This window comes from Oncorhynchus nerka, linkage group LG9b (genome assembly GCF_034236695.1).
Source record: "Oncorhynchus nerka isolate Pitt River linkage group LG9b, Oner_Uvic_2.0, whole genome shotgun sequence".
NCBI lineage: Eukaryota > Metazoa > Chordata > Actinopteri > Salmoniformes > Salmonidae > Oncorhynchus > Oncorhynchus nerka.
The window spans coordinates 36,805,532-36,820,614 of NC_088424.1; the positions used below are offsets into that span (position 1 = coordinate 36,805,532).

At 43.4% G+C, this 15,083-nt stretch overlaps 1 protein-coding gene across 1 annotated transcript in view; it reads left to right on the forward strand.

Moving 5' to 3' along the window:
* Window positions 1-527: 527 nt before the first annotated feature.
* LOC115118365 (semaphorin-6B-like) overlaps window positions 528-15,083 on the forward strand; it is a 114,002-nt gene continuing 99,446 nt past the window's right edge. Inside the window, exons 1-2 of the mRNA XM_065013619.1 lie at window positions 528-588; window positions 3,541-3,692. Coding sequence (XP_064869691.1) covers window positions 528-588; window positions 3,541-3,692 — 213 coding nt within the window. The remainder of the gene's footprint in view (window positions 589-3,540; window positions 3,693-15,083) is intronic.

The window sequence follows — 15,083 nt, forward strand, 5'->3', positions numbered from 1 at the left end:
TTCAGATGGCATGACAGGGTTTGGAACTTCAGATGGGATGACAGGGTTTGGAACTTCAGATGGGATGACAGGGTTTGGAACTTCAGATGGTATGACAGGGTTTGGAACTTCAGATGGGATGACAGGGTTTGGAACTTCAGATGGGATGACAGGGTTTGGGAACTTCAGATGGGATGACAGAGTTTGGAACTTCAGATGGGATGACAGGTTTTGGAACTTCAGATGGGATGACAGGGTTTGGAACTTCAGATGGGATGACAGGGTTTGGAACTTCAGATGGGATGACAGGGTTTGGGAACTTCAGATGGGATGACAGGGTTTGGAACTTCAGATGGGATGACAGGGTTTGGAACTTCAGATGGGATGACAGGGTTTGGAACTTCAGATGGGATGACAGGGTTTGGGAACTTCAGATGGGATGACAGGGTTTGGAACTTCAAATGGGATGACAGGGTTTGGAACTTCAGATGGGATGACAGGGTTTGGAACTTCAGATGGGATGACAGGGTTTGGGAACTTCAGACGGGATGACAGGGTTTGGAACTTCAGATGGGATGACAGGTTTTGGAACTTCAGATGGGATGACAGGTATTGGAACTTCAGATGGGATGACAGGGTTTGGAGCTTCAGATGGGATGACAGGGTTTACTGAACTCTATATCTCTAACTGTGAGTGGGAGGTGCTAATGATGCCTGTAAGGGAAGTTATAGCATGGGGTCAGACCATTCCTAAGGGAATTTACAGTATAAACTGGGTGGTCCAAACCCTGAATGCTGATTGTCTGACAGCCAATACCACAGGTATGACAATACATTTGTTTTTACTGCTCTAATTCGGTTGTTAACCAGTTTATAATAGCAATAAGGCACCTCAGGGGTTTGTGATATATGGCCAATATACCACGACAAAGGGCTGTGTCCAGATACTCCGCGTTGCGTGGTCCATAAGAACAGCCCTTAGCTGTGGTATATTGGTCATATACCACACCCCCTCGTGCCTTATTGCTTAATTATGTCATGGGGTGAGACCATTCTCATAAAGAGCTGAACGTGTGAAGGAGGAGGAGTAGTTGCTAGATGACCATGCTTGCTTGAATGGACCAAATTGGATGAGCTTTGTGGTCTTAATGAGGTGTACGGTTAAGGTTAGTGGCTATAATCACAAGATAGAGTTGTACTTGTGTCCTTTCTAGCATGACCAGATAGTGATGACCAGAGGGAGGCTTGAGAGAAGAGGGGTCAACATCAGGCAGCTTTATTGGGCTAAATCCCACAGACAGAGACTCTGAATATATTGTAGACTAAAGCCCGGGCTGCCAACATCCCACCCACTCTCAATGTTTGTGTTCATCAGACTTACAGCCTACTGCGGATCCCTTAAGCACCCAACATGGTCCTCAGTGGCAAGGAAAACTGCTCACTTACTGCTGGCATTCCTGGGGCCGGCAGAGCGATTTACCCATTCTAATTTATTTATTGTTTACAACTCCCCCCTTTTCTATCAGGGCCATCGAGTTCCAATGGCCTTTAACAGCCTTTGGTTGCAGTTGTTTATGTTTGTGTCAAAAGAGACAGGCAGGAGAAAGAGAAGAGAGAGAGAGGGGAGAGAGAGGGGAGAGAGAGGAGAGAGAGAGGGGAGAGAGAGGAGAGAGGGGAGAGAGAGGGGAGAGGAGAGAGAGGGGAGAGAGAGGGAGAGAGAGAGGGAGAGAGAGGGGAGAGAGAGGAGAGAGAGGAGAGAGAGGGAGAGAGAGGAGAGAGGGGAGAGAGAGAGGGGAGAGAGAGGGGAGAGAGAGGGGAGAGAGAGAGGGGGAGAGAGAGGGGAGAGAGAGGGACATGGAGTGAAGTGCAGAGAGAGATAAGGGAAGATGGGGAGCAAGAGGATATGTCAGAAAGGGTAGAGCAAGGAGGAGAGAGTGAGACAGGAAGTAGAAAGAGAGAGACATGGAGTCTGAGGGAGTGAGAATGGTTTCCCTGTTTTGCCTGCTATGGCCACAGACAGCCTCACAGCAGCACTGTGAGCAGGTGCTCACCCCACCACAGCCACCACAGGGAACAACAGGAGCAGCCAGTGTTTCCCTTAGGCTCTCTTTAGACGGCACAAAACCCGCAGGCCAGAGCTATCTGAGATCCTTGGGACGACCATACCCTAACGCCTTACCCTTACCCTTACCTTAACCCTAACCTTTACCTAACCCTAACCCTTACCTTAACACTAACCTTTACCTAACCCTAACCCTTACCTTAACCATTTGAAATGTCAACTTCAATGGGGTAGGGCATCCCAATGATCCCTTATAGCATTCACCCAAGGCAACGTCACAGGGCTGTTGACTGACATACCAAAACATTCAAACCAAAACCAATTGAAACCCTTTACACTTACACGGTATATCACTTATAGCCAAGCAATTATAGCCTCTGCTACAGAATCAGTAACACATGATTTACAGCACAGGGATACAATAAATGATTCATCAATGATTCATTAAACAGTATAATTACTCAATCCTAATGTAAGGAAAAAATAATAAGAATTTCATTTATGAATTAATATACGAAACTGATTTGAAAAGCAATTAAACCAATAAAAAGGTTTCATCTGAAGCAATCTTGTAGAGCCAGAGGGTACAGCACAGCCCAAAGGGATTGTTAATGACTTTTATTGATCACAACTACGGGCTCTGTGGCTCTCAACATGGTAGCTATGTTGATCATGGTAGCTACATTGTCGCTGCATACCAAGAATGCAAGTTTGGGTTCATGTACTAAATACGTCTTTCTACCAGACGTGTGCATGTCTGTTCGTTGATGTCCAGGAAGGCATTGCAAACGTTTTCTCCTTGTTTAGTTCTGTTACACCCGGTAAACACTGAATGATTGATTTCAAAACTGCAGAGTGTGAAAAATGCTGTTTCACTTTAAGCTGTAAAACGTGTAAACACCCATTTGCATTGTGTTAGTGTTCCTAAATGCCTGATTGGTAGGAAAATGGAGGCTGAGTATAAAGTGCTTGTTTATTATTTAAACTGAGGCGCTTAGGCATCAATAATAAAATAGCACTTTTTATTGTACAGTACTTCCATTTCCTACGAGAGTGGCTGATGTCTCACACATTCAGTTTGCTCCATTTCATTCATGAGTAACAGAGGTTGGTCAGTGAACCACTCGTGCATGATGTGTAGCCTTTCCTGAGACCTGAAGACTGTTATCTTCCGTAGCATCCTGCACTATTCTGTGGCAGTGCAGGGATTAATCAGAATTTCAGAGCCAGGTTTGAAATATCCAGATGTGACAGGAAGTTGATATATAGGCTACTAAGAGAGCGAAAGAAGCCCACCCTCTCAGTTCTAACAGACTGGACTGTCTGGGTGGCTATAACTCAGGACACACTTCATCCTGGTCCATCTTACAGAAGAACACTGACATATATCACATCAGTTATGCCCCATATATGTCAGTGTCTGTTAGAACTGAGAGGGTGGGCTTCTTTCGCTTCCTCAGCACTACATCAACACTTTTAAAAGCCTCTGTATACCTCAGGGTCTATAGGACCAGAGGGCTCTGGCTGTGCAGGCTTCTCCTCTGTGACCTATACCAGCGGGGGTCCTGGGAGCAAGGACCCCAGGCAGACGTTTTTCAGCATGAAGAGGGCAGAGGTGCTGGGCTCGTGGAGGCAGGCCATTGTGCTGCCCGTCAGAATGTAGATCTTGTTGTAAGGAGAGAAAGAGAGAAAGGACGGGATCTTATTCTTGCATGGGCCACACTCACATATAGAGAATATTAGCAGTCGTCTTATGTTGCTCTGGATAAAATGGTCTGCTTTATGATGTGTTATTACATTGGTAATATAAGAGAGTATTTATGTTCATTTTCATGCTCTCCTTTCATCAATAATGTCTCCCCTAAGCTTTACCCACGATCAAGAGAGCCTGACGCCCAGTATGGGGTCTCACATACCCGATGAGGGATGCTAACACGTGTATTCACTTCTGCAACATATGGCTCTCATATATCCCTCAGCCCTGGATCCCCTAGCGTAGCGACGCCTTTGCTACACTCTCATTAAAAAGAACCAGGGAGCGAATTGCACATATGGTTCAGGGCAGGTGTGTGGTGCACATTTGTGTGTGTGTGTGTGTGTGTGTGTGTGTGCACATTGTGTGTGTGTGTGTGTGTGTGTGTGTGTGTGTGTGTGTGTGTGTGTGTGTGTGTGTGTGTGTGTGTGTGTGTGTGTGTGTGTACAGAGCAGGTGTTATGTGGATATTTCATGCTGAACCGTTTCGTGTTTCCCACACGTTGCCATATTGCTAGAGCCTTCGGGAGATTGTTATTCAACCAGGATGTGATTCTGATCCTAAACAATCTATGGCACTTTTTCCCAAATGGCTGGTCTGAAATGGGTGACAGATAGGTCCTATTTGGGTTGTGGCTTAATGGGCGAGAAATAGTGGCAAGAAATATTGTTTTTTGTTCTTGAGGCTCATAAGGAAATTCAAAAGACTGTAGGTAAGTCATCGTGGCACAGAATAGTTTGGGAACGGCTGATCTAGGACCTGCACTTTTCAGAGCAAAGTCAGTGTGAACTGTATAAAGAGAAGAATACAACTTTTAATTAAACACGTGGTCCTTATCAAAACTAACCTTAATTATAAACTGGGTGGTTCGAGTCCTGAATGCTGATTGGCTGACAGGCATGGTATATCAGACCACATACCACGATTATGACAGAAAGTTTATTTTTACTGCTCTAATTACGTTGGTAACCAGATTCTAATAGCAATAAGGCACCTCGAGGTTTCTGGCATATGGACAATATTCCACAGCTAAGTGCTGTATCCAGGCACTCCTTGTTGCGTTGTGCGTAAGAACAGCCATGAGCCGTGGTATATTGGCCATATACCCCACCCCCGCGGGGCTTATTGGTTAATTATACCACAGGGTTCTTATCAAAACCTCCAGACGTAGGACGGAGAGTTACTCCTTTGTGGAAAGCACTTTTAAAATGCTTCACAAAGCCTTTAGGTCACTTCCACAGCTTTATTATCTTCATGAGTTGACTATAACACCTTTATATCACAATAATGCAAATATATACAGACAGTTCTTCTGAATATGGATACGATAACTTTATCTTTGTCTTCTCTGCTCTCTGGAAAGATGACAGCTATTCCCATGGCTGTGTCTTATCTCTTGTGCTCATTTGCATGACAGTAGCTGTCCACTTCATGTGCCTCACTCTGACTCAAACCTTTTCAAAATCCTAGTTTGTCTTTGCACTTGACTTCTTGTTTCTTATGGAGAGTAGCTGGGAGTTTCTTGCAGTCTGAACGTTTGCCACTTTACCAATCCAAGAGAGAGTTCACAGAGCCTGTAAGCCAAAGAAAGGCATTTAAAAGGCATTGTAGCCTAACTAAAGAGCTGGAGAAGGATTTTATTGGGAGACAGAGGCACAGCAGTGTCTTTTGTCTTGACTGCTGGAGAAGGGTTTTAGTCTGATTGTGTGTTTGCTGAAGATAATTTCACTCCACCTCCTCATCCCCTCCTCACCCGTCCCTTGTTCCCTTCCTCCTCTTCTCCCTCCACTTTCAGACATCAAGGTTGTCTCTTAATGATGTCTTTTCATCAGGAGGATAGTCCCAACTGAGAGAGGAACAACAGAGCAGAGCAGCATCACAATGATGACTACCTGAGAGAAGGGAGGGGAACACATTCCGGGGAGAGGTTATCTCTGTGTGTGTAGGTGTGTGTGTGTGTGTGTGCATTTTTCGAGTGTGTGTACACGTGTAACCTGGTGCACATGCAGTACCTGTACAGACCGAATATGGTCACTTTGCTATCATAAAGTCTATATTTATCCTCATTACAAGCCATCAAAACAGAGGGTATAGCTTGTTCCCTGCTACTGTATAGGTGCTCAGGGGAAACCTTGTCTGAAGCTATCTGTATAGAACTGGAGCACTTTGTGGTAACATTTGCAGTGAAGGAATTCGAATATACAGTATTTAGTAAGGTTAGGGTGGGCCATTTTATACTTTATTACATATGGACGGTTTCACACACATACAGGGCCTTCGGAAAGTATTCAGACCCCTTGACTTGTTCCACATTCTGTTATGTTACAGCCTTATTTTAAAATGGATTAAATAAATAAAAATCCTCATTAATCTACACCCAATTCCTCATAATGAAAACAGGTTTTTAGAAATCTTTTCAAATTTATGAAAAAACTAAAACAGAAATACCTTATTTACCTACATAAGTATTCAGACCCTTTGCTATGAGACTCGAAATTGAGCTCAGGTGCATCTTGTTTCCATTGATCATCCTTGAGATATTTCTTCAACTTGATTGGAGCCCATCTGTCGTAAATTCTATTGATTGAAAATGATTTGGAAAGGCATACATCTGTCTACATAAGCTTTCACAGTTGACAGTGCATGTCAGAGCAAAAACCAAGCCATGAGGTTGAAGGAATTGTCCGTAGAGCTCAGAGACAGGATTGTGTCGAGGCTCAGATCTGGGGAAGGGTACCAAAATATTTCTTCAGCATTGAAGGTCCCCAAGAACACAGTGGCCTCCATCATTATTGAATGGAAGAAGTTTGGACCCACCAAGACTCTTCCTAGAGCTGGCCGCCCGGCCAATCTGAGCAATCGCAGGAAAAGGGCCTTGGTCAGAGAGGTAACCAAGAACCCAGTGGTCACTCTGACTGAGCTCCAGAGTTCCTCTGTGGAGATGGGAGAACCTTCCAGAAGGACAACCATCTCTGCAGCCTTCCACCAGTCAGGCCTTTATGGTAGAGTGGCCAGACGGAAGCCTCTCCTCAGTAAAAGGCACATGAGAGCTTGCCTGGAGTACCAAAAGGCACCTAAAGACTCCAGAGAGACCTGAAAATAGCTGTGCAGCAACGCTCCCAATGCAACCTGACAGAGCTTGAGAGGATCTGCGGAGAAGAATGGGAGAAACTCCTCAAATACAGGTGTGTCAAGCTTGTAGCGTCATACCCAAGAAGACTCAAGGCTGTAATCACTGCCAAAGGTGCTTCAACAAAGTACTGAGTAAAGGGTCTGAATTCTTATGGAAATGTAATACTTCATCTTTTTATTATTTATACATTTGCAAACATTTCTAAAAATCTGTTTTTGCTTTGTCCTTATGGGGTATTGTGTGTAGGTTGATGAGAGTTAAAAAAAACTATTTAATACATTTTAGAATAAGGCTGTAATGTAACAAAATGTGGAAAAGGGGTCTGAATACTTTCCGAATGCATTGTTGATGGAATGAAATATCATTCAGTGATCTGGCTATTTGAAAAGGTTTAATCTAAGCCAACATCAGCTTGTACAAGATGTTTTCGGCAATGCATGTGCAGATCGGAGATACAGTAGATGTCTTTGAAAACACTGAAAAAGTATCTTTCTAATTGAAAGCCCTGTCTTATCTTAGCTGATAACAATGTCGGTGGGCTTGACATCTCAGTGTTGTGCTGCGTACTCTATGGGCTTGACATCTCAGTGTTGTGCTGCGTACTCTATGGGCTTGTCATCTCAGTGTTGTGCTGCGTACTCTATGGGCTTGACATCTCAGTGTTGTGCTGCGTACTCTATGGGCTTGACATCTCAGTGTTGTGCTGCGTACTCTATGGGCTTGACATCTCAGTGTTGTGCTGCGTACTCTATGGGCTTGACATCTCAGTGTTGTGCTGCGTACTCTATGGGCTTGACATCTCAGTGTTGTGCTGCGTACTCTATGGGCTTGTCATCTCAGTGTTGTGCTGCGTACTCTATGGGCTTGACATCTCAGTGTTGTGCTGCGTACTCTATGGGCTTGACATCTCAGTGTTGTGCTGCGTACTCTATGGGCTTGACATCTCAGTGGTGCTTGACATCTCAGTGTTGTGCTGCGTACTCTATGGGCTTGACATCTCAGTGTTGTGCTGCGTACTCTATGGGCTTGACATCTCAGTGTTGTGCTGCGTACTCTATGGGCTTGACATCTCAGTGTTGTGCTGCGTACTCTATGGGCTTGACATCTCAGTGTTGTGCTGCGTACTCTATGGGCTTGACATCTCAGTGTTGTGCTGCGTACTCTATGGGCTTGACATCTCAGTGTTGTGCTGCGTACTCTATGGGCTTGACATCTCAGTGTTGTGCTGCGTACTCTATGGGCTTGACATCTCAGTGTTGTGCTGCGTACTCTATGGGCTTGACATCTCAGTGTTGTGCTTGACTCTATGGGCTTGACATCTCAGTGTTGTGACATCTCTCAGTGTTGTGCTGCGTACTCTATGGGCTTGACATCTCAGTGTTGTGCTGCGTACTCTATGGGCTTGACATCTCAGTGTTGTGCTGCGTACTCTATGGGCTTGACATCTCAGTGTTGTGCTGCGTACTCTATGGGCTTGACATCTCAGTGTTGTGCTGCGTACTCTATGGGCTTGTCATCTCAGTGTTGTGCTGCGTACTCTATCGGCTTGACATCTCAGTGTTGTGCTGCGTACTCTATGGGCTTGTCATCTCAGTGTTGTGCTGCGTACTCTATGGGCTTGTCATCTCAGTGTTGTGCTGCGTACTCTATGGGCTTGCTGCAGTTGAGTTCTGTGTTGTAACGTTTGCCCTTGCTGCGGCTCAGGACTGTGTGTGTGCGTTTGTGTGTGTCTTATCCGACTGTAGCATAGTACTGCACCATAAATACATACAGTACATCTGCTGCAGACCCAGCTCCAAGTTATAAAATGTGTGTGTGATGCAGTCGCGCATGTATATATGTGTGCATGCATGCATGTGTTCGTTGTGCGTGTGTCTGTTTGTGTGTGTGAGTGTGTGTGTCTGCCTATGTGTGTGTTTTCGGGCTCGGCTTTCTGTTGCCTGAGGAGATATTTCAACCGGGGCTCAAAGGCGAGCCAAGGGTACTGCTAAACACTCCCCATTAGCTAGACCAGATTAACATGTACAGTCAGAGAGAGAGAGGGGGAAGAGGGAGATGGTGAGGGATTTTAAAAAGAGGGAGTGAGTGGAAGGGGGGGAGGGACCAGTCCAAGTTGATTATGAATATGCAAATAAGGCAATTATAACCTAAGGTGTTATGTTAATTAAGGATAGAGATCTCGCCCATGTGACCTATTCTAGCTCTTATCTGCCCCTTATCAAACGTATCAGCTGTCTAACCACTCCTATAGGGCTCCTCAATGCTCAGCTCTCCTTAATAACTGACCTATGATCAGCTGTCTAAACACTGCTATATGGCTCCTCACTGCTCAGCTCTCTTTAATAACTGTTTTGGGATCAATAATAAGCTGTCCCTAACATACAGTAGCTCTTACTGAAACAATATTTGTATTTACTTGTTTTGAATAGTTTAATTCTTAATACAGATACGTTAACCGTTTTCTTATGAGTTACATATACAGTTGAAGTCAGACGTTTACATACACTTAGGTTGGAGTCCACAAATTTCTTGTTAACAAACTATAGTTTTGGCAAGTCGGTTAGGACATCTACTTTGTGCATGACACAAGTAACTTTTACAAAAATCATTTACAGAAAGACTATTTCACTTATAAGTCACTATATCACAATTTCAGTGGGTCATAAGTTTACATACACTAAGATAACAGTACCTTTAAACAGCTTGGAAAATTCCAGAAAATGATGTCATGGCTTTAGATTAGAAGCTTCTGATAGGCTAATTGACATCATTTGAGTTAATTGGAGGTGTACCTGTGGATGTATTTCAAGGCAAACCTTCAAACTCAGTGCCTCTTTGCTTGACATCATGGGAAAATCAAAATAAATCAGCCAAGACCTCAGAAAAAAAATTGTAGACCTCCACAAGTCTGGTTCATCCTTGGGAGCAATTTCCAAACGCCTGAAGGAACCACGTTCATCTGTACAAACAATAGTACTTAAGTATAAACACCATGGGACCATGCAGCTGTCATACCGTTCTGTCTCCTAGAGATGAACGTACTTTGTGCGAAAAGTGCAAATCAATCCCAGAACAACAGCAAAGGACCTTGTGAAGATGCTGGAGGAAACTGGTACTAAAGTATCTATATCCACAGTAAAACAAGTCCTATATCGACTTAACCTGAAAGGCCGCTCAGCGGCCTTTCAGGTTTGCAACTGCACATTTCACATTCTTAAAATGAAGTGGTGATTCTAACTGACCTAAGACAGGGACATTTTACTAGGATATAAATGTGAGGGAATTGTGAAAAACGGAGTTTAAATGTATTTGGCTAAGGTGTATGTAAACTTCTTACTTCAACTGTAAACTGTAACTGCAGACATGTTTACACATTTCATACGAGTTCCACATATACTGTAACTGCAGATATATTCACCCAATGCTGGACCCGCGGAGAGAGGGAGCTGTGGGAGAGGGAGCGAGGGGTTTGAGGTGCTCTCTAGCTGGTTACTCTCCAGGCCAGAACCAGCCTCTTTATAATTGTCTACTGGCATAGACCAAGGGGGAAACGTTCTCTTTCTTCTCTTTCTATCCCTCTCTCTCCATCCATCCCTCTTTCTCTCCCTGATAACACTCAGCACTATGCCACTGAATCTAATGTAACCTGGGCATTAGCATATGAATTACCATGCAGATTGAAAAGTACATTAAGATATTTAGAAGAGAAAATGCCATATTCCCTTAGTTGTGATTAGGTCCCAGTCTGGGGAGACTGTTAGACACTTAAGGGAATGCTGTATTATCCAATAACACACCCTCCTTGATTAGATAAAACCTGAACTCATTGATTTCTATTCTGATCTGTGTGTGCGTGTGTGGGTTTGTGCCATCTACCTCCAATACCCATGCCGACACACCCAACCATTATCAGTGTCAGTCCAATAATGAAATGAGTGAATGTAATGTACTGTAGATCCAGTTATCCCAGTTTATCCCCCTCGTCTCAGGCCCTTTAGTCAACAATTTTAACCTGCAGAGAGAGAGAGAGAGAGAGAGAGAGAGAGAGAGAGAGAAAGAGAGAGAGAGAGAGAGAGAGAGAGAGAGAGAGAGAGAGAAAGAGAGAGAGAGAGAGAGAGAGAGAGAGAGAGAGAGAGACTGTGACAATCCATCTCTCTCAGTCAACCTGATATAATGATGCTGACTTTGTATAGAGTAGTAATTGGAACATGTTGTGTTCACTAAAAGCCTGGGATTTCAAAGCAGTTGCTCACTACAATGGAGATAATGCTACGGAACACCGAGATAAGACCACAGCACAATGGAACACCTCATTCAGAATGCCAGGTTAGGAGTGGAATCAGAGCCATGATTCTCTCTCATCTGTGGAAGAGGACTGGAAAACTCTAAACGGCAGCTGACTCAGACAGCAATGTTTTAATATCCACTTCCTACAGTGGTAGAAGGGTGAAAATCAAACTAATTAGTGCACTCATCTGTGGCGGTGTTTTTAAAGATATGTTTTCAACTACCTCATACCCTGCACGTTGACTAAGTACCAGTACTCATTGTATATAGTCTCATTATTGTTATTTACAGTGCATTCGGAATGTAATCAGACCCCTTGACTTTATCCACATTTTCTTACGTTACAGCCTTATTCTAAAATGGATTACATTTTTTTTTTATATCATCATCAATCTACACACAAAAATCAAGCATTGAAGTCGAAGGAATTGTCCGTAGAGCTCCGAGACAGGATTGTGTCGAGACACAAATCTGGGGAAGGGTACCAAAACATTTCTGGAGCATTGAAGGTCCCCAAGAACACACTGGCCTCCATCTGTCTTAAATGGAAGAAGTTTGGAACCACCAAGACTCATAGAGCTGGCTGCCTGGCCAAACTGACCAATCAGGGGAGAAGGGCCTTGCTCAGGGAGGTGACCAAGAACCCAATGGTCACTCTGACCGACCTCCAGAGTTACTCTGTAGATATGAGATAACCTTCCAGAAGGACAACCATCTCTGCAGCACTCCACCAATCAGGCCTTTATTGTAGAGTGGCCAGACGGAAACCACTCCTCAGTAAAAGGTACATGACAGCCCGCTTGAGTTTGCCAAACAAGATTCTCTGGTCTGATGAAACCAAGAATTCACTTTTTGGCCTGAATGCCAGGTGTCACGTGTGGAGCAAACCTAGCGTTATTCCTACGGTGTAGAATGGTGGTGGCAGCATTGTGCTGTGTGGATGTTTTACAGCGGCAGGGACAGAGAGATCCTCGATGAAAACCTGCTCCAGAGAACTCAGGACCTCAGACTGGGGCGAAGGTTCACCTTCCAACAGGACAACGACCCTCAGCACACAGCCAAGACAACGCAGGAGTGGCTTCGTGACAAGTCTCTGAACGTCCTTGAGTGGCCCAGCCAGAGCCTGGACTTGAACCCGATCTAACATCTCTGGAGAGACCTGAAAATAGCTGTGCAGCGACGCTCCCCATCCAACTTGACAGAGCTTGAGAGGATCTGCAGAGAAGAATGGGAGAAACTCCCCAAATACAGGTGTGCCAAGCTTGTAGTGTCATACACAAGAAGACTCAAGGCTGTAATCGCTGCCAACGGTGCAACAAACTATTAAGTAAAGGGTCTGAATACTTATGTAAATGTTTTATTTAAAAATATATATCAATTAGCAAAATTTCTAGAAACCGTTTTTTGCTTTTTCATTATGGAGTAGATTGATGAGGGGGGAAAAAAACGATTTAATCAATTGTAGAATAAAGCTGTAACGCAACAATGTGTCTGAATACTTTCCTGATGCACCTTATTGTGTTACTATTTACTGTTCGCTATTTTCTTTTTTTACATGCTTCTTTAGCTTGTAGGTAAAAGCATTTCACGGTACAACTGTTGTGTTCAGCACAACATTTGATTTGATTTATAGTGGATGTAAAATGGCACCACTTATCACACTGTAACCATGTTATTTCTCATGAGTTAACTTCCTGTCATTTGCTCACCCTCATTCAGCATTAAAGCGATTTTTATCTTTTGAGAGAGTGACTTTAATCAAATTGTTGCAGTAATTCTAGTTATGTGTGGTTTATATTTGAGTATATGTGCTTACAAAAAAAGCCTATTCCTGTTCTTTCCCTGTGAAACAAGAAACCCTGAAACTCCGATTGAACCTGTCCTGTCCTCTCTTCTCATCTCGCCCCCATCCCCCTCTCTGTAGAGAGACAGAGAAAGGCAAATGGAGATGGAGAGAGAAAGCCCTCCTAGTGTGTGTGTGTGACAGAGAGAGAGAGCCCTCCTAGTGTGTGTGTGTGACAGAGAGAGAGAGCCCTCCTAGTGTGTGTGTGTGACAGAGAGAGAGAGCCCTCCTAGTGTGTGTGTGTGACAGAGAGAGAGAGCCCTCCCTACTTTCTTTTGCATCTGCTGCTGCAATAGATTGCCATGGCCTGACATTGCTATCGGTTGCTATGGTAACACAGGGCACAGTGAAGAGTGGCTGCAGGAGAGAGAGAGAGAGAGAGAGAAAGATAGAGAGAGAGAGAGAGAGAGAGGTGCAGGAAAACAGTGACCCTAACACAAGGACACATTTTACATTAATACAACACAACATAATGGAATAATACAGACCCAAAAGAAAACAGCAACAACTCACACATTTCTATTACAGCATAGTGGTTAACTGTCGATATGTTTAGGCTACTAAATGATACTTGAATTTACCCTATACCCATCATGAGGTTGCTACAACCTAGCCTATGTATCAAATGTAGGTGCACACAGGTCGAAATAAAATGTTGAGGTGACAGACAGTGACACATGGACAGACAATGACACATTCAATACCGCCTGGCACACTCTTGTCTGCATTTATCTGATCTAGGGTGCAATCATTAGTCCAACAGTTGCAATCAAGATTTTCTATAGGACAAATTCTTATATATTTATCCCTGTTTCGTTCCGTTTGCTTCCTTTTTAAGAAACGTTTTTCAACAGAATCGGCAGAATGAATACACCCCTGATCACACGCAAACACAGTTCACTTTCATAGCAGCCACGTTGTATTCATTTCCAAGCCAAACCGTAGCATAACTGCTACACACAACCTACATCGTTGTCACCATATTAGCTAAAGTAATGTCATAGTCAACATAGCTAATACAATTAACGTGTTAATAAACCCACTACAATCATGCAGTACAGTGTACAGTCAGAAAGCAGTTTAGCAGTTACACTAGCGGGCCCTGGTGGCAATAAATTAGTAAAACCAAAAGCTTACCTTGAATTGGAAAAGTTCCAGTGTTCTGTTGGATAGTAGCCACCTAGCTAACATAAAATCCCTCTTTTTGAACTGGGTGTTTGAGAAAGCTAAGCTAGCTAGCTGCATTTGCTAGCTAAGTAAGTGAAAGTTTTTTTTTTTTTAAATCTCTCTCTCTCTCTCTCTCTCTCTCTCTCTCTCTCGCTCTCTCTTGATTATCCTTCAGTTTTGAATAAATTAATTTGTTAAAATCTGGTCGAGGAGTGAATTTCACAACACTGATGTTACCACAAAGACCAGGGAGGTTTTTCAATGCCTCGCAAAGAAGGGCACCTATTGGTAGAAGGATCAAAATAAAAAAGAAGACATGAAATATCCCTTTGAGCATGGTGAAGTTATTACACTTTGGATGGTGTATCAATACTCCCAGTCACTACAAATATACAGGCTTACTTTCTAACTAGTTAAAACAATTCTAGATGGCTGTGGAGTGAGTTTACAACACATTCTCATCTCTGTTGCACAATACCCAGGTTAACATGCTATAGGATGCAGGGTTGGGGAGTAACGGATTACATGTAATATGAAAGGGATTACAAAAAAACGGTAACTGTAATCAAATATGTTACCAGCAAAAATATTGTAATCAGATTACAGATACTTTTAAAAAACTAGATGATTACTACGAGGATTACTTTTAAATTCAGAAAGGATGTTCTCTGTTTTCACAATGACATTCAAATCAGCATTGAAAAAATGTGCAAGTTTAAGTTTGTTCCAGCAGAGCGAGACTGATCACAAGTCAGAGAACACTATGATGACACACCAAATGGGTTTGATGGATCACAGGGAAAGAGCAGGAATAGGCTTTTGTAGGTTACAGTCCAAGCAATGTCTTCCAATAGTACGA